Source organism: Epinephelus lanceolatus, chromosome 5, assembly GCF_041903045.1.
Source record: "Epinephelus lanceolatus isolate andai-2023 chromosome 5, ASM4190304v1, whole genome shotgun sequence".
NCBI lineage: Eukaryota > Metazoa > Chordata > Actinopteri > Perciformes > Serranidae > Epinephelus > Epinephelus lanceolatus.
In genome coordinates, this window is record NC_135738.1 from 35,375,675 (window position 1) to 35,396,000 (window position 20,326).

Here is a 20,326-nt window from a genome sequence, read left to right on the forward strand (position 1 = left end):
TAAGGAACTACGCTGATATACTTCTTTCTTTCTTATATTACAGTTGATAATACCAATTAGCCAATCTGATGTGCATCGACTAATACAGGTACAGTTAACATTTTAAGTTCTAAACAATCCTGTTTTAATGTGTTATGTATCTCTGCACGTCATCTATACAAGACAGATATACAGTAGGACACAGCTTTAATTTGAGGGAGCACACTGATTGAAAGAAACAAAACATTTACTTGGAACACGCCTTCTCAAGCTTAGAGGAGACTTGTGGGTACCCATAGATTCATGGCCATTCTCATTCAGATATTTTGAGGTAAGTTCAAGGGACCCTTTTGTAAATAGCCATGCTAGTTGTACCCTTGTCAAAACTGACTTCACTTTGGAATGTTATTTAGCCCCCTTCCCAACAAGCTTTGCCCACGGCTGGTACCAACGAATGCCTTAGATTGTCTAGCTTTACAAGATACTACCATCTTTATGCTAGCTTAAAACATTAGCACGCTTTAGCCTCTAAAAGACAGTAATGTGAGCTAGCGGGAGGGCCAGCAATTGTATCAGGGTGGCAACACCCCTGGGCCTGTCACCTTGAATGTGGCCTCGTCACTGTTGCAACAAAGTGGTGGAGTAACATCCTGTAACTTATTCTCTCATCAGATTTTTTCTAATGTAATGACACACCCTGAGCAACTGTTAGATTTGCCAAATTGACATCAGCAGTGTGTGAGCCACCTCTCATTTCACCATTGTAACATAGTGTGACATAAAATGACCTTCCAGTCATCATTTTGGGGGAAAAAAAAAAACAAAAAAAACTTTCCTTCACACAAGGAGAACACACTTTTTTATTGTATACTTGCCAATAGTCAAGAATATACTGCCATTGTTTTTCACATGTTTTTATTTATTTAACTCATTAATTTTTGGAACCTCATTACAAAAAATATCCTGCTTGTCTTATCTTAACTTAAGTTTCAAAGATAGAAAAAAAACCCTGTCTTCCTATTACAGAAGCAATTCCTAAACTCATGGCTGTGTACTATCTTATCTCAGACCTCCCCAGAAATCTGGACAGAAATTGTAAATTAAATTCTTCAGTCGGCACTTGTCCTGTCATGGCTGTATCTGTGTTTAGTGTGCAGACAAGACTGCCTGTGTCTTTGATTAGAACGTACTGGTAGGCTATTCAAGCTGGACATGCCATGATATCAACGGCTCTCACACTTGTCACTGGCTAGCTAGCTTGCTATCATGGACATGAAAAGAGCAAAGATCAGTTTCAGCTACAAGGAGTCTCTCCAGAGCCAGGCGTAGCACATTGATCAAATACTAAATCAATCATTATGGTGTCCATATACCCATTATTACATGGTCTAGGAAATGTGAGCTGTCATCATACTGTTTGAGTAGCCTTTCAGTCATTATTTTTTAGTGTACATGTTGTTCCCCGTCTTCATTGTCCTTACAACAGTACTACTACTATTTTTAGAAGTTATTAGTAATCTAGAACAGGGCCTAATTTGGGAAATCCCAAAGTTAGGACAGTTCTGTAATAACTAAATTCCTATCTGACAATAAAATAGGATTTTTTTTTTTTTTTTTTTTTTGGAATGAGGTTGCTGGACTTTTGAACTTCTACACCTATTTACCTTCCATTTACTTTTAAATCCTGATCAAAAACACCAACCACAGAAGTCCCTACATGAGTTGGATATAAAAATCCTTAATCAGCTTAAGTGAATCATGTAAGTGACAGCATGACATCCATCATTTAGGCTATATCACATTATATAACTGTGTTCATGCTGGATGTGTTGTATTTATATTGCTTCCTCACAGAACATCATAGAATATCTCTGGATATTTACTGGATAGACAAGCACAACAGTTGGTCCAGACATTCATGGTGTCCAAATGCTGCTTCTTAATGACTTAGCTGAACTGCTGCCTTTTCGTCTGACGCCATCATTGGGTTAAAATTCAAATACTTTATTAAATCAAATACAATACAGACTCAGTTGTACAGAACATGGTAAACATATCTGTGTAACATCAGTATGTCAGCATTGTAATTATTAGCATGTTAGCATTCTGATGTTCATGTTTAGCTCAAAACACAAAGTGACTGTAGAAATATTTCACATTGTGTCATGATAAAGAAGAAGTCTAGTGAGCCAGAGGCCCCACCTAACTTTAACTGGAAGATGACCTGTGAGTCATATGGGAAGATGATTTTTTGGTCAAAGAGTCAAAGGGCCAAACAAATGGTTGCATTCCATGTGTCTCAAAGGTGTGTGACATCATCTATAGACTTCTATTTAGGAATACTGTGCGTACTGTGGTCAGAGGTGCAGCATCGGTAGAAGCAAACCAGGCAAATATTTGGGGCCCCCAAATAAAATTGGAGAAAAGGGGCCCTGAAGGCCACTCATAATGACACATTTTCCAATGACAACTATAAACCCCTTTAAAACTCCTATAAAGGCACTATACACTGCCCCCAAAACCCTCTCAGATGGGCCCTGAGAGAGAGAGTGTGTCCGTTGTTGTGAAAATGAAGCTGCAGCAAATAATATACACATATCACACACTGCAAGTTTAAAAATATAAAGATCAAAAGTTACAAAAAATATATATATACACATACACATCACGTCAAGTTATAAAAGATATATACGCATCACACGTATATACATATACATGCTTATACACATACATGTGTACATATATACATATACAAATAAATAAAAGCACACTTAGAATGTAAGGAGCCCTGGACTAAGAGGCATCTGGTATTTAAAGTGCATAATGGAATAAATGACAGGTTAAATGAATATGAATATGAATATAAATAAATAGCAGTGTAGACTAACTATGCATGAGAGTCATGGATGCACTGCAGGTGACAATGTCGAGTGTAAAGTGTAGTAGTGCAGGGTTTCTGTAGAATGGGGAGGGGGGATGAACCTTTAGGATGTGTGGATGCAGGGTGTTCAGAGGTCGAACAGCTTGGCCAGTGGTGGCACGCGTGCCCAGACCCCTGCACCAAAGCATTAACATGCACACCACCAGAGAATACCTGGACCTAACTCCCCAAAATGAAATTAATTCCTCTGCAGATGACGAATTTGTAGGGAGTGCACAATTAATGTGCCTACATTTGTTTTAAATTTTGTATTGTTGCTGCAATACTAAACAGTGTTGTAGTGGCCAGTTCAGCCTCCAGTTTGTCTTTGCTTTGCCTTTCTTGAAGCATAAAATATAAACTGGACTGTGTGGTTGCAGACTGAGAGACACAGAGTCTGTTGGTGTGACTCGAAGGCTCACTGCATCGTGTTACATATCTTGGTATCCACAGATAGCTTGTGATGGCAGCTGTATTGTCTGGCGCAGAGCAGAAAACAGGATGATAATGAGGTCTGTGACAGACTGATAGAACTAAGAATAAACACACACACACACACACACACAATGAGGACATTACAATAAATAGCACAGACGATAAACACAAGCACCCATTCCACACATAAACAGACACTGAATAGCTTGGAGGGATGTCACTACAGGGTTGTAACGGTGACGCACACTGACACATTAGGTGTTTCAGTGTAAGCCACACACCCAGACATTTTCACTGATAAAGTGATGTAGCATTTACCTACACACCCTGCCCCATTTAGCTGAAGATACACGTCCACATGACCTCATTATAGCTGTTCAGCATAAACTCATTTCTAACTGAAACAAATTGAAATGAATTTGATGCAAGTGAAATGGCAACATTTGAATTTCTTGTGATCATGTGATAGCTGTGTGGTGTTCCCTGCCTCGGAATACCAGTTGCACACAAACACCTACACAGACATAGGGTGTCCTCCAGATGATACAGACTGTCTACAACAGGAAATCCATCTATATTCATCTAAGTGTGTACATCTGATATAGTTTCAAATGAGTACTCCAGCAATTTGGAATTGCACATGCATAGGATTGATTGACTTACAGACGAGGATTTGTTTTAAAAAATGGTCAAAATTAACACAGCAGAGACTGACTTTTAGTCTTTTTGCAGTCCCTAGTGTTAATTCTACACTTTCCATAAACCAACTCCATATTGTTCTTCTCTGCATGGTAAACACCTGCATCTTTCAGTGTGTATGACCTTAAACTTAATTACTACAAGTCCATCCTGGGATATCTGAACTCACCTAAATAATTTCCTTACACAGACATTATACAACTGATCTCAGAAGTCAGTAGGTTTGCACCATGTATGCTCAACAGACTTTAACTCTAGCTGTGGCTCAGGAGGTAGAGAAGATCATCCGCTAATTGGATAATAGGGTGTTTGATCCCTTGCTCCTCCAGTCTGCATGTCGAAGTATCCTTGGGCAATATACTGCACCTCAGATTGAAATGTTAATGTTAAGGTGATGGCACCTTGTATGGTAGCCTTGTGTGTGAGAACTGGTTAATATGGCTCTGCAGTGTATAATAATATCCAGATACTGGATGTCAGGGTGGCGCCTATTCATTCAAATGAAGTTGCTTGCCTGGAGCATTCGGCAAAAAAATTTCTAGCTTCTGGGTTTACTTCCGCGGTATGTGGCCCATTGAATATGTGCAGTAGTGTTTCTCCCTGGCTTCACCTGAGAGTTCTCGCTTGGCTCATAAACTTTACAATATGATGACATCACAAACGTCACATTTTACAGACGTCTCCTTTATAATAATGGCCTATGGGGAAAATGCTTTTTGCAGGGGATTTTTTTTCTCTGTAATACTGCAAGTGGCCACCAGGCCCCCAGGAAGCATGCCAGGTGTTGATGGAATTTTCATAGTGGTCAAATAGTGGAATATCAACTCACAAGCCCATCATGTGATGCCATTGGGCCAAAAAAGACTTTTTCCCATAGACTTACATTGGGAAATGTATAATGGCCAGCTTTTTGGACAGCCTGCTAAACTATTTAATGTTAACAGCATGAATACATGTTTAATATTAAAGTGAATACTATCCAACACAGCTATGCGAAATAGGAAAATTAAATTATTAACAGACACGAGGTATAGTTCACCAAGCAAACTTTATTGACTCAATTCATTAGGAGGTGTCAGAGGAGTTATAGGAAAGCTATAAACATCACCTGGCTTCAAATTAAATACATGAAATATTCTCATTTCATCACCTGTTTTCACTACTCCGGCTTCACTTTCAAAGAAACAACACATTACAGTGCAAAGAAAACAGCTTTTCTATGTTGTAAGACTCACACGGCAGCCTGTGTGTCACACCCCATATCAGTCGTTTTACACTCATCAGGATTTGAAATTAAGACACACAAAAAAAGATTAATTCAACAGAAGCTCTCTGGCAGAAGAGCAGTCTGCTGTACTGCAATGAAACTATACTGAACAATAATTTAAACACAACACTTTTGTATTTGCTTCCATTTTTCACAGGTTTAAGTTAAAGATCTCAGACTTTTTTTATGCACTCAATATATATCTCTCAAATTGTGGTCGCAAATTTGTTAAAATCCTGGTCAGTGGGCACTTCACCTTTTCCAAGATTATCCATCCACCTGACAGGTGTGACATATGCTGATTAAACAACATCATTAATACACAAGTGTGCCTTGGGATGGTCACAATAAAAGAACACTCTAAAATGTGCAGTTTGATCACACAACACAATGATGCAGATGACACAAGTTTTGAGGGAGCGTGCTATTGGACTACTGACTGCAGGAGTGTCCATCAGAGCTGCTGCCCATGAACTGAATGTTCATTTCATTACCACAAGCTGTCTCCAATAAATTTGGCAGCACAAGTCCTTTAATTGACAAACTGCTGTCAGGTAAAGACCCTGGTGAGGATGGTGAGCATGCAGATGAGCTTCCCTGAGACAGTTTCTGACAGTTTGTGCAGAAATTTTCCAGTTGTGCAAACCAGGTATTGCATCAGCTGTCCGATGCAGATCACAATACAGGTGAAGACACAGGATATGGTGGTCCTGAGCTGGTGTGGTTACACATGGTCTGCAGTTGTGAGGGTGGTTGGATGTACTGCCAAATACACTGAAACAATATTGGAGAACTTATGGAGAACATCTGTGTCATTGTGTTGTGGGATCAAACTGCACATTTTAGAGTTTATTATTTTTTATTGTGTCCATCCAAAGGCATACCTGTGTGGCAATGACACTGTTTAATCAGCATCTTGATGTGTCGCATCTGTCAGGTGGATGGATTGTCTTGAAAAAGGATAAGTGCTAACTGACAATTATTTCAGTTACTGTAATTTGTGACCAAACTTTGAGAGATATACATCTATTGACTGCATGAAAAAAAGTCTCAGATCTTTAACTGACACCTGTGATATAATGGGAGTGAAAACAAAAGGGTTGTATCAGTACATTTTTTCAGTTACATTCTTGTTTAATTGAAAATAAATATAAGTATCAGTGTTGTCCACCTCTAAAGCAATGCAGTTTGATTACCGGCTGAATGCAATTATTAAGCACTACAATGGCTGTCTGTGGGGACTCCTCCGAGGAAATGTCACAACCTCACATATTATCTGTTCAGAAGGGGTTGCACAATTCACCTTCCCCCAACCTGCCTCATCTAGTTCTACTTCATGGTTTAATGGTTTCCTACATTTCCCAGAGGGCTTTTAGGGAAATAACCTCTCGAGACGTGCATTATATTTCCATATTTGAGAAAATATTACAAATATTGATTTGTTATCTTAAATAAATAGAAAACTTTTTTTTTGGTATGAAAATGAAAAATGGTAACACGTCACATTTGGAAAGATCACAATTGCTTGAGTAAGCAGATGGGGTGATGTTAGATTTGTAGTCCGCATTTCTCCACCACTCAAGCAGGAAGGAAGTAGACAGGTGAGTTCTGCTGAGTCTTCATGAGTAGAACTTACTGTTGTTTACCTTCTTTTCTTTTGTCCTGAGGCACAAAGAAAATATAGTGGAAATATTTGGGAACTTTACACATTTAATTTCATTTACAATAACTGCCCAGTTGTGAGTTTGAGGCTAACCTGTGGTTTTCGCTGGTGCTGCCCTCTCTCATGAGGTGGTTATGTTGGCGAGGGACGGCGGCGCGCTGAATGTTGGTGTGTGTGTCATACAGAAAAGGTTCGCTGAGCTCCACCTGCTTTTTCTTCAGCTGGCTGGAGGATGAGTACAGCTCCTCTTCCGCTCTCTGAAGGACAAATCATGTGATCACGTTTACTGAAATATCTCCATACTGACATCAAAGTGAAGATGTAAATCATCACTGGTGTGTGTGTGTGTGTGTGTGTGTGTGTTTGCTCACCCCTGCTTGTTGTACATTGATGTAGACCAGCAGAGAGGCTAACTCTAAGTCTTCACTGTAGCCATTCTTTAGAGGTACAGAGCGGTAACCTGCAGAAACAACATTTTGAGTCAGCTCTGTGCGCACACAGTTAAGCCTCTTATTAACAGTACATATCAATCAATCATATCAAACTACAAAATAAAGGACCACACCTGTGTTTTTAATTGTTGTCGCCCATTCAATACAATTCTCATGTTATTTACATTACTGCTGTAGAGCCAGATAAAGCTGCTGGGAGGTCCAGAGAAAAATGGAGCTGAGGGCCCCCACTGACCCTCCATTTATTCATCTCCCTCTCTGCACATCTGTTGCATTTATGTACCCATCAGGCACACTGCAAACTATACATGGCACCTTAAGTATATTTTGCCAGTGCCTCTTGTTACATGCTCTCCCTCTACTGGATATGATGTGTATGTGCATATGCTTGTGACTGATTTGTTTATCTTGTGTTTCCTCTCAGGTGGATCTGGTTGGCCTGATTAAAGGGGAAAACCCATAGAGGAGGGGGGGCAGGGACTTTGGCTCACTCTCTTTTATCTTCCAGCCTTGACAGCAGCTGTGGGGTGGTGACTGCTATGATTTAGACTTGTACCTTTGTTATTTCTGTTTGTTGGGTGGGTCCAATCGTCATATTTCTGCGGCTTTATTTCTGTTAAGCTCCTTTCCCATGGCACAAAAAACCCACCAATACCCGCTAACATCTGGCTTTTTATGTAATGGGTTTAGGGGCCTTTTAATTGGTTTCCAGTCCAGCTGAAACTTCTCCTGGTTAGAATTCCTTCAGTGTTCATTGTTCAGGAGGTTTTTACTGGGAGTAGAATTGTCCCCAGAAGTCTCTTCCTCTCCAAAACAAACAGACCTATTGATACAGTATGTTCATCAACAGCATCTTCAGCTATTACTATGTGCTAAGGGCTAAATTAACTTTCACGACCAGCTGCCCCTGACTTCTGAACCTACACCACTGGCCCCAAAATCAGTTGAAGCTCACCCAAATGAGTTTAAAATCTTTAAACTGACACAAAACAGACAGTAAACCTGTGGCTTTCATACCTGGCAGGCAGCCACTAATGTCCATTCACTCACTGTCTGTCTGCTGTAATCAAAGTTATATTATTGTTAAGTGATGATACAGACACTTTTGCATTTTGCTTCATCATTGTGCAGCAGAGCTTTAAAAGCAGCCCTGATGGTCACTGTGATGGATTAACTATTTCAAGCATGTTTCTACAGGTTGATTTTCATACTGCAGTGAAACCAGTGGAAGATATTCAAATCATATTCAAAACACTATTGTATTCTTTGGAAAATGGGTGGAGGTGATACTGTGTATACATAATATACAGTTGTTCACACTTCCTGAGTGAAAATATTCACACCATTTGTCAAATGCGGGTAGGAACATTTGACAAATGATTTCTCTTTACTGATCACTCATACTGTATGTGGAACTGTCTCAAAAGAGATAAAAGAGAAGGTAGAACCGAAAAGTGATTAATGTATAAATTATGTATAGTGCACAGAAAACCTAGTTCTGGGAATAAATAATTGGTAAAGTAATAGTGTTGCTTGATAATACTTATGAGCTTCATGTGAGCAGCCATTGACCAACTCTGGCCCTCTGTGCTGTATGTGCATGTCCCCACCTGAGCGGATGCCTTTGACAGGAAATGTGGCCTGAGCCAGGAAGTTGGGGTCTGAGAACATGTCCTCCTCGTTGACTACAAAACGCAAGAAGGTGAGTTCAGGCTCATACACTGTGAAAATTACAGCGTCTGCTGGGGATTTCCATACTGGATTCAGACCATTATCACCTGCAGGCGACAGAACGACAGCACTGTTAACATGATCAGAAATAATTTCTCACTCCAGTCTCATCTCTTCCTCTCCCCTCTTTCCGTCACGTCACCCTCCCCATTTCCCCCTCCTTACGGTAGACAATAGTCTTGAACTTCTCCTCTGTGTGACCACACAGCTCAATCTCCACAAATGGACTGGCGATGCTGCGGCCGGGCTTAGGAAGGTGTCTGGCAGCAATCACCTGCAGACAAACGCAACTGCTGTTATCAGGTTCTCTCCAGATGAACTAGCAAAATATCAATATGCTGCTATTCATACAGCAATAACTTACTTTATAACAAAGTAAAGATCAGCCATGATCATGCACCTCTCACATAATGACACAGTGTGGCTGTCAAAGTATTACACTTGGCCCTAAACTTAATAAATCCCAAAACAATGTCTGTATACAAAGATGGACGACACTTCCTCCTACTGTGCAAAAATGAAGCCAAATATCCTGGATACGGGCACTGTCCATAGGTATATAATAATACCTAGATACCAGGTGTCAAGTTGGTGCCTGTTTATTCCAGTGGAGTTGCTCGCTTGGTGCATATGCCAAAAAAAAGTTTTTAGCTTCCAGGTTTACTTTACCCTTTGCTGAATATACGCAATGTTGTTTCCTCTGCTGACCCCGCCCACAAGTTCCCCCTCAGCTCACTGACTTTATATTGTGATGGTGTCACAGATCTTTATGTGCCAGGCGAGCAATTCCATTAGACTCTTCCCCTTGCTAAGTATTACTATACATCTATATGCAGCAGTGATCTCTGCAGTATCACGGTCCCGCACATTCACTATCGATTAATCATGAGCAGCACCATTCATCACAAGCATACCGATTGGCACGCACAGCTGTCAATCATGACATCAACCCCCCTTTTTAGCATTAAAAAAAGCTAATTAAAACCAAAGTTATCAGAGAGATTAACACTGGAATATACATCAGCGTGATAAGAACCTTCTAAACATGTATTTGACGTGTAGCTTGATTTTTTGGTTTGGCCCATGTCCCATCCACTAACATGGAGGGGGCAGGTACTTTGCCAACAGGGAGCGATCAACATGCTTTGGCTTCACGTTTGGTGAGCTGTCCTGTTGTCCATCTTTATATACAGTCTATGTCCTAGACTGACCAAATCTGGCCTGCCATATTGTGCCAGATGGCCATCTAGCCATCCCCTGATTCTCACTGAAAATAAATTGATTCACGCTGGTAATTTTTGCACTTAAATGTAAATAAGGCGCCAGAGTGCATTAAAATACATGAAAACGGAGCCTGTTTATATACATAAAAAAAATGCCAGGGAAGGATCCCCGGACCTCCTGACAAAGATCTGGGCTAATTATTCAAATCTTAATTATTAATGTTTGCTTATTAACTGGCTCTTGGCCTCCTGTTATTTTGCAAAAGTGGCCCCTGGGCAAAGCAAGCTGAGTATCTCTGTACTGAAGCAACCTCATAATGATGATGATAACGATGATGATGTATGTGTTAGCCAGTTATTTAAAAAAAATATGTGTGTTTGTTTACAGACATACCCTAACTGCAATGTCGTACTTGACCTTCTTCTTCTCCTGGTAAGGGTCGTAGTTATCAGCGCGCATTAGCTCCGGCTGCAGCACATAACCCGTACGTCCATTCAGACTGAAGAGGGCACTGTTCAGTTGGGTGTATTTATCTGGGTGGACACATACACATTATATAAAGCTCCGCTCTACATATGTGCCATATAACAAGGCTGAAAACACAGTTTCACTTTACCTTTAGGCAGCCAGTATTGAAATTGTTGGAAAAAGTGCATACACTCCTCATTACATAAATCCATATAAAACACTTTCAAGTACTGTCTGCTCTGTCTCTCTTTCTCCCCTGTTTCCACCTCAGGACTCTTTCCCTTATTTTAATGAAAGTTCACATAACCCACAACCTACAATAAAAGGCCCACGTAAAAAAAAAATATATATATATATACAGTATCAGTTTAAGTGTACATTATATTTCAAATATTTTCACAGCATTACTTGCTGTCAGACAGCATTTTCTGTCAGGAAACTGAAGCCGTTATCTCAAAGCCACCAGACTCTGTTGACAAACACAGTAGTGTTAGACCACGGGAGTCACTGGCCTACTGCTGCCACTGTTAGTTAGTGTATAAAGTAAAGCAATGAAAGTATTCCAAATATAGCATACATGTTAACTGATATTGATTTTTTAAGTATATTTATTAAACAGACTTCAAAGCAAGTAATAGACAGTGCAGGTACTTGTTGCAGCAGTCTGACATTTTTCTGGAGTTTTGAATTTGTCAACCCATAGACAAACATAGAAACAAACAAAGCATTACGAACCAACCACCCTGAAATCACCCTCCCACCCACCTTCCCAAATGTCCTAATGGGTACAGATCACACTTTGTTGAGTGCCAGAAGAGATAAAGAAGAAGGGAATACATAAATAAACAAATAAATAAACAAAATAAAGGATTTGGATTAAAGGTTAAATGATTTAATGTCTTTTCTCCACCTAGGAAAAATAAAGTACACAGTCAGATGATCTGTGAAAAGATTCCACAAAACTTGGGACCCCTATCTCTACCATATTATTCCTCTAACTTAGTGAGGATCTGCATATCAGGAACTGTGATGAGCAACACAGGGCCCACCAGGGGACTGTCCTCCCCTCCTTTCTGTCTACTCTTTACACCTCTGACTTCAGTCATGCCACCTGCTGATGCCCACTAATGACTCTGTCATTGTGAGGTGTATCAGTGTACAACTGTCTGTCTGCAGGACTAAGGCTGCATTCACACCACATCTGGCACTGCAGCAATTAGCCGCAGTATTGTGCGGTGGTGTGGGAATGTCACCTAAATGGCCAATTTGTGGGAGAGTGGGGGGCGGAGAGACAGCATATCTCCCTATCTACGCAACAGAGTATTTGTTTATGTATTTGTTTAAGTTTGTTTAGTGTAGTGGTTAGAGCACTTGTCTTCCAGGAATCCTGCTGGGGACTACATCAGCAAAGGCATGCGGTCGCAAAAGAGGTTGCCACTGCCAAATCAAACCGGATGGCTCTACTTCCTGTGGTGGCTCAGAGGCCTCAACTTCTAAGATGCTGGTCCTACCAGCCTCTGGTGGCCATCATTATCTTCTATGTTGCTGCGTGCTCAGGACAGAGCATAAGGTGGAGAGACGCTAAGAACCTCAACGAGATACTTAGAGAGGCCAGCAGAGCAAACCCCTCAACGAGGTTCTAGTTGAGAAAGGAGTCGGCCAGGGATTTATATCTCCATGGAGTTCCACCGACTGTGTAGTTAGTGGACTGGGAGGATGCTGAGATCCTACTGGACTTGCTAACTGGACTTAATAATTATATTTTCTGTAACTTCTGGCACAATGCAGTACAGTACATCTCTTTCACTTTTAACTTATAATTACATTCATTTTGCAAACGTTACTGCCATTTGCTCACTTGTATGCACATGCTTGTACTTGAGTTTGATATCTGTTTTTGCAACCTAGCCCCACTGTTATTTTATTCACTGTGTGAGCTGTATACTTCGACCGCTATCCAAGCCTACTGGAAGTGTCATCTCTGGTCACAAATGTAAGGTTTGCGCTGAGAAGTCTGTTCAAGTCACGGAGTGCACAAATGTCAGACATGGGGCTAGTATGTCCCCTACAACATGTAAAGATGGACAGACAAGAGCACAAATGTTGTATGGACCCCTATATTTTCCTCTACAGTTGTCTTTTCCAGAAGCTCAGCCCAGATAAACTACTGTACCTGCAGTCTGGTAGTTGAGAGCCACCATGTGACTGCCAACGGCCCACAGTGGGTAAGGGTCGTAGTTGGAGGACTCCACACGCTGGCCTTTTGGGTAGATGCGACTCAGAGCCTTGCGGTTGTAGCGCAGGAAGTCCTTGGTGCGACTCTTTCCTGGGATCTTGTTCTCCACGAAGGAGCGGATCTCTTTATAGCTGTAACTGTCTGTGGAGCCAAAAAAAGAGCGGTCACTTGAGAAGTACAGGTTGAGTTGATAATAGTTTCATGCCATATCAGCTGATACCAACAGACCAATAAACAGGACTGAAACTGTGGACAGTTAATATACCTGTGATTATACTTTCTTTATCTTTAGTGTGTGACCTCACATTTGTTAGTAGGTAGGTGAGGGAAAACTGCTGGGTTTGATTTTTGGGTCAAGCTTGCTGCCAGTGATAACTATGTACCAGGCAGTGGAACATGTCATTAGCTGGTTGTTAGCTGATGATGCTACACACACAAGTTATAAATGTGAATAATAAATAATATGAATATATTATATGCTGTTATGGTTATCAGTTACAGGCATCAAGTTATATTTACTGTTGTATAGACATTATATGTGTCCAGAAATGGTTGCCGTACTTTCTTAGCCCAAAATCGTCTCATATCTGGGAAGCCCACAATGAATAAAAAGGGGTTGCTAGGTCTCGGTTGCACAGTTTGAAAGTTGGGTCAAATTCTGGATTGAGTTGCACAGGTCTACTCCTGGACAGAAGCAGTCTGTGAAATCAATCAATCAATTAAATCAATCAATTTCATTTATAAAGCCCAATATCACAAATCACAATTTGCCTCACAGGGCTTTACAGCATACGACATCCCTCTGTCCTTATGACCCTCGCAGCGGATAAGGAAAAACTCCACAAAAAAAACCCTTTAATGGGGAAAAAAAACAGTAGAAACCTCAGGAAGAGCAACTGAGGAGGGATCCCTCTTCCAGGACGGACAGACGTGCAATAGATGTCGTACAGAACAGATCAGCATAACAAATTAACAGTAATCCACATGACACAATGAGACAGAGAGAGAGAGAGAGAGAGAGAGAGAGAGAGAGAGAGAGATGCAGGTAATGACAGTAGCTTACAACAAGTTTTCAAAAAAGGAAAGAGCGAAAGGAGAGAGAGGAGAGGCAAAAGAAAGGGTGTCAATATGTGACCCAGTTTTTCTCCAAGAAAGGTGGGTAGCCTATAGTCTGTGATTGCATACTGTATGCAGACTGTTGCATGTACAACTCACTAGCAGTAAATATTGTACTGGTAGTATTGAACTACAAGAAGCAAGACAGTTGCAAGCCTTCAAAGTTACTTATGTAAAGCTTTTAATGGGTCAGTTAGGTCCTAGAGATGTGGTGACAGCTGTGTAGGGGGGGCCCAATGTTTTTTTTTCATGGGGCCCAAAATTCCTGGCAGCGCCCCTGGAGGTGTATGTCAGTCAGGGTACACATCTCCGCAGATCCTACGCAGTAGGTACGGCAACAATTCAATGCAGAAGCATAAATCCAGCTACAAGCTTTTGTGGAGCACTAAACAGTGATGATGGCTGGACAACTGAGAGAGCCAGATCATGTAATATAGCCCAATACAATACTATGTAGATATAAGGCAAGGTCAAGTCGTTGAGTATGTGCTCATTGTTTGGGTAAGAGTAGAATTCAAGGGTGGTTTAAAGGTAGGCCAGGATTAGACAATGGTGTCATCTTTCAGAAACCTCAGTAGATTTATGAGGGCACAGCCTCTTCAGGGCAGGATAGATGATTCGTCTTATTTCCTCGGGAGCTCCCAAACCATTTAGACTATACTAATGTTATGGTAGTGGACTAATGAGCAAATAACCACTAGATATGTAACAACCGAAACAACAGTAACTTGATAGACTGTTGTGGTGTGGATGTACGCTATGCAAAATTTTGTGTATTTCTAAATTTAGATCGGCGTAACACAGGAAGCTGTCTAGTCTTTACATCTCTCCATGTGGTAATATCCTGTTTACTGGGGAACTTTGAGTTGTGGTTGAAGAACAGTAAAGGTAGATCTTCACTGAATTAGGTGATGTGCCTCGGCTCAAAACATTCAGTTTTCCTGTTTTTGCATTTCAGATTTTTTCTGCTAAAAAGTCTTCACAAATACACTGTCTTCTCACTGGTCACCTGTAGGCCCATTACCTGTAGCCTATATTACAACTTGTATGTCGTGATACATTAATTGCATTTCTTTGTGTAATGGATTATAGTTTTAAGAAATTTGTAAGAAATTTTTTTATTACTTATCTGAATCTGCAGAGTAACTACAGCTGTTAAATAAATACAAGTAGAGAACAGAACAGCATAAGATAGAAATACTCGAGTTAAGGACAAACACAACCCTGATTCCAAAAAAGTTGGGACACTAAATAAAACGTAAATAAAAACAGAATGCAATGATTTGCAAATCTTTTTGTTTTTATATTCAGTTGAATACAGTCCAAAGACGAAATATTTAAGGTTCACACTGATAAGCTTTTGTTTTTGTAAATATACCCTCATTCTGAATTTGTTACAAAAAAGTTGGGAAGTGCAGGCATCTAATTCATAATGAGTGTTTATTTACAAAAAACAAGTTTATCAGTTTGAGCGTTAAATATCTTGTGTGTATACTATATTCTATTAAATGTCGAAAAGCATTTCCAAATCATTGCATTCTGTTTTTATTGAAGTGTTTTCCCACACATGTAATTTGAATCGAGGCATTTTTGAAATTATGAAATGGTACAGGGCTGTAACTTAATGTTCCACAACATAAACCAGTAGACAGAACATGATGGACTTACCTGCCCATACAAAGATAACAAAATCAAAAACAAATAACTTAGCATCAAGTAAATAAGTAAGAATAGAATTAATACATTAAATCAAGAAAAAAAATTAAGGTTGGGATGAGGAAGAAATAATTATGCAGCTTAAGTCCGATTCCTCTGGGATGTCAGATGAGTAGAGTCAGGTTTGGTGTGAAGTTTTTTCTAAAAGGCGATGAAGGGACCCACATCTTTTTAACGTCATCCAACTTTTAATTTAAAGCTAATGTGATTCTCGTCGTTTTTATTTAGGTTTTACACAGCGTCCTAAAACTGTACTCAAGTACAAATCATGAGTAAATGTACTTAGTTACTTTCCGCCATTGCTGCCAGGAGATAGTTAGCTTAGCTTTGTTTAGCATAAAAACTGGAAGCTGGCGGATACAGCTAGAAGCTTGAAGCTTGCTTCTGTCAATAAGAACAAACCTTTTTTCAGTCACTTTCCAGGACAGGAAAGCCCTTTGAAAGCTCTATGGCGAAAACTATCGAGATTATCTAGCATCAACTCCGCCAGGAGGTTTTATCTGAACATATCACTGTTACTGTGCCTGCTGGTTAGTTAGCTAGCAGGCCGGTTAATGAAGCTGTCTCCTCTTTAGCTACACTCAGGCAAATTTATTCAGCCCATTCTGACTTGACAGATTCTACACTTGGACATACAGATGTGTCTCTTTGTCTCTTATGTGTTATTACGTTAATAACTCCTGGTGTATTTTCTTACAAATATCTTATATAAAGAATACTGTCCTAATAAAATGAAATAAAGACACCCAAATAATGCGAGTGGCAAAGTTCAATTATTGTGGTCTAAAAAACATGATAATTACACACAGAGAGTGAACACATTAAATACAGGGTGCATAAAACTACTATAGCTATAGAAAACCTGATATTAATATACACACTGTTATGATACAAAGCTAGTTGAAACTTGGCAAAGTTTCACCTTTAATCATACTGAAAGAATGTCTCACTAAGTAGACAATATCTGAAATTTAAAGTAATGTTAAAATTAGCCTGTTCTTAAACTTAACACATTCAGACTGTTTACGTTTGCATATTTCCACTGCAAAGCTCTGGTAAAGTTTGTTAACTGTAGCTGTTCTCCCATCATCATCCTGCTTGTGTTCACAGGTGTTTGCGTTCAGTGTGTGCATGTGTTTACCAAAGCGGTCCTTCTCCTTGCTACGTGGCTGACAGTAGACCACTAGGTCCGACATCTCCATGGCAACCTCCGCCTTCTTCTCCACTTCCTCCTGCTGTCTGATCTGAGATTGGACAGAAAAACAGCCATTTCCTGTTTGCACAGTGATGCTGCAAGACCACCAGTAAAACACCCCGTTGTGGTTAAACAGTGTGTAGTCTGTTTTCAGTCTCATACTGTCCTTAGATTTTGTCTGAAGTAGCATGACACAGACTGCCAACATGTAAAACCATAGTTTATAAATACCAGATGTTCCCTCTACATGTATCACTGTATAACATGAGATACTAACCTCTTGTTCCCTGTTATACTGCTTGCTCATCTCTCTCTGAGTAATGTCCCAGGCCACTTGGTACCATTCAAACAGCTCCTCCAGAGCATCTGTTGCCAGGTCAAACTGCAGACTGTCCTGCTCCACGTCCTGCAGGGTCAACACGTTGGGCTTCCCATTTTTACCATTCTTCACTAGAAACAAGGGGAGAGGACAAGAGGCACAGTGAGGGAGTGTGAGGAGGGATGAACAACTCACATATTTGTATATAAACAATGCAAATTCAAATTCCCATTTTGACTTTGGGATTCAGCTGATTTTTACAGATTAAACCATGGGAAGACATATTTGTGATGCAGCATGTGCAGCACTCCAGATGCAAAGACCTAATTCTTTAATGTGGGAATAACCTAAATGGCCTGTAAAGAGATAATTCACAGTCACTGGCTAACCCCTTCTCTGAAAGTTCTTGTTGTCAGGAAACTTGAGTTTTGGAATCATCTCTCATGCTATTTTCATATTTTCCCTTAATGGTACACTTTGGGGTTTGTGACCACTAGAGGAGCAATGCTTTAATGACCAGATTGCAAGTACATGCACACAAAATACAAACAAAAATTGAAACTCATGAGTATATAACACACCAGTGGCTTCATGCTCTTTCTACTCATTGTGGTAGTAGTGGAAGGAAATTAAGTAATGTGCCAGACAAAAGCTGGGAGGAAGATGCTTCTTCTTTTTCTTTATGTATATTTATAAACACTGAACAAAAGTTGAATGCAACTCTTTTGTTGGTTCCATTTTTCACAATTTTAAGTTAAAGGTCTAAGACTTTTTCATGTAGTCAATAGATATATTTCTCTCAAATTTTGGTCACAAATCCTGGACAGTGTGCACTTCTCCTTTTCTAAGATCATCCATCCCCCTGACAGGTGTGGCATATCAAGATGCTGGTAAACTGCATCATTAGTACAGAGGTGTGCCTTAGGATGGTCATGATAAAACGCCACTCTAAAATGTGCAGTTTGATCACACAACAGAATGACACAGATGTCCCAAGTTTTGAGGGAGCGTGCCATTGGCATGCTGACTGCTGGAATGTCAACCAGAGCTGTTGTCAATGAACTGAATGTTATTTCACTAATTTAAGATGTCTCCAATGTCGTTTTCGTGAATTTGACAGTACATCCAACCGCCCTCACACCTGCAAGATCCTCTAAGATCAGCCACCTAAACGGCTGATGCAACAGCTGGTTTGCAAAACTGCTTGAAACATCTCAGGGAGGCTCATCTGCATGCTAATCATCCTCAGGGTCTTGACCTGACAGCAGTTCGTCATCATAACAGACTTGTGCCTTTGTGAAGCTGGTTTCAAGAAAAAAAAAAACACTAAGGACATCTTATGGTAGTGAGATGAACATTTAGTTTATAACCAGTATCTCACAGGGGACTTAACCAGTATCTCACAGGGGACTATCCTAACTCCTTTTTCATGAAACCGACTGATGGAAATGAGCCATCAAGAAGCTGAACAACTCTCGTACAGCTGGTGTGGACGGAATCTGTAGCAAAATCTTGATAGCAATAGCCCCTGCTGTCGCCAAACCACTTGCATATTGTATAAATCTATCATTTCTCTCTGGCGTGGTGCCGAAGATGACCAAAATTGCAAGAGTAATACCAATTTATAAATCCGGTGATAAAAATAGTATCACCAACTATCGTCCAGTATCTGTCTTGCCTGCTATCTCAAAGATTTTCGAGAGAGTTTATAACAGACTCAGCAAATATCTTGAAAAGCATAATATACTCACCAGCTCTCAGTACGGTTTCAGAAAAAAAGAATACAACTTGTATGGCAATTTTAGACCTTATAGAAAAAATTTATGACGCTATTGATCGAGGGAACTGTGGAGTGAGTGCTTTTCTGGACCTCTCAGAGGCCTTCGACACCATCGACTTTAACATCTTACTGGGGAAATTACACCACTATGGTATCAGAGGACTGGCCCTCAAATGGTTCAGTAGCTATTTACATTGTAGACAACAGTATGTTGACATATACAACTATCAGTCTCACAAAATTAATGTCAAATACGGGGTCCCCCAAGGTTCAATTTTGGGACCATTGCTCTTCATCCTTTATATTAATGATTTTGTTAATTCCTCTAAATTACTGCATAAAGTTATATTTGCTGACGATACAAATTTATTCTTGTCCCATAACAACTCATATGAGCTTCAAGATCTATTTAATGCTGAACTACAAAAAGTAGATTCCTGGTTTAAATGTAATAAATTATCGCTTAACATCAGCAAGACTAACTTTATTGTATTCCACTCTAACTCTAGATGAGTCACTCAACTTCAAATGTCACAATGAGCATCTGTTAACTAAATTGTCTAAATATGTTGGTCTATTTTTCAAACTTCGATATTTCCTTCCTTTACCTGCTCTCCTTATCTTATACAAAACCTTGTTTGAGCCTCATATCAATTATTGTAATATTATTTGGTGCAACACCTTCCCTAGTCACCTGAAGAAATTAGAAAGTTTACAAAAGAAAATTATACAAGCCATAACCTGGTCTGGTTATAACACTCCCACAAGTTCCCTCTTCCATAACTATAATCTCCTGAGGCTTGCTGAGTTCAATGTTCATCAAAATGCTTCTACAATGTACCAAGTTGTCCATAACTTGAATCCAAGACTCTCCAAGCTCATCCCAGTCAGCTGCCCCACGCATATTTATAATACCAGAAATACACATCTTATACATGGTAAAAAAAAGACGACTGAAATGCACTAGTCTAAGCATAACAACCAAGGGGCCGCAGATCTGGAATGGGCTCGATTAGAGTCTGAAAACATCTAAATCCATCTCTGTTTTTAAGAAGAAACTGAAACAAAAAATAATAAAATAATAATTCATATGTATAGTATCCTTCACTGATCTGGGAATGTATGT

The 20,326-nt window shown here is 39.9% G+C and overlaps 1 protein-coding gene across 1 annotated transcript in view; it reads right to left on the reverse strand.

Annotated features, from left to right (window-relative positions):
• Positions 1-5,062: 5,062 nt before the first annotated feature.
• Positions 5,063-20,326, reverse strand: part of plcg2 (phospholipase C, gamma 2) — a 41,531-nt gene continuing 26,267 nt past the window's right edge. Inside the window, exons 25-33 of the mRNA XM_033635833.2 lie at positions 17,379-17,551; positions 17,048-17,150; positions 13,012-13,215; positions 10,764-10,903; positions 9,312-9,420; positions 9,026-9,193; positions 7,335-7,423; positions 7,057-7,220; positions 5,063-6,962 (exon numbers count right to left, since the gene is read on the reverse strand). Coding sequence (XP_033491724.1) covers positions 6,920-6,962; positions 7,057-7,220; positions 7,335-7,423; positions 9,026-9,193; positions 9,312-9,420; positions 10,764-10,903; positions 13,012-13,215; positions 17,048-17,150; positions 17,379-17,551 — 1,193 coding nt within the window. The 3' untranslated portion in view covers positions 5,063-6,919. The remainder of the gene's footprint in view (positions 6,963-7,056; positions 7,221-7,334; positions 7,424-9,025; positions 9,194-9,311; positions 9,421-10,763; positions 10,904-13,011; positions 13,216-17,047; positions 17,151-17,378; positions 17,552-20,326) is intronic.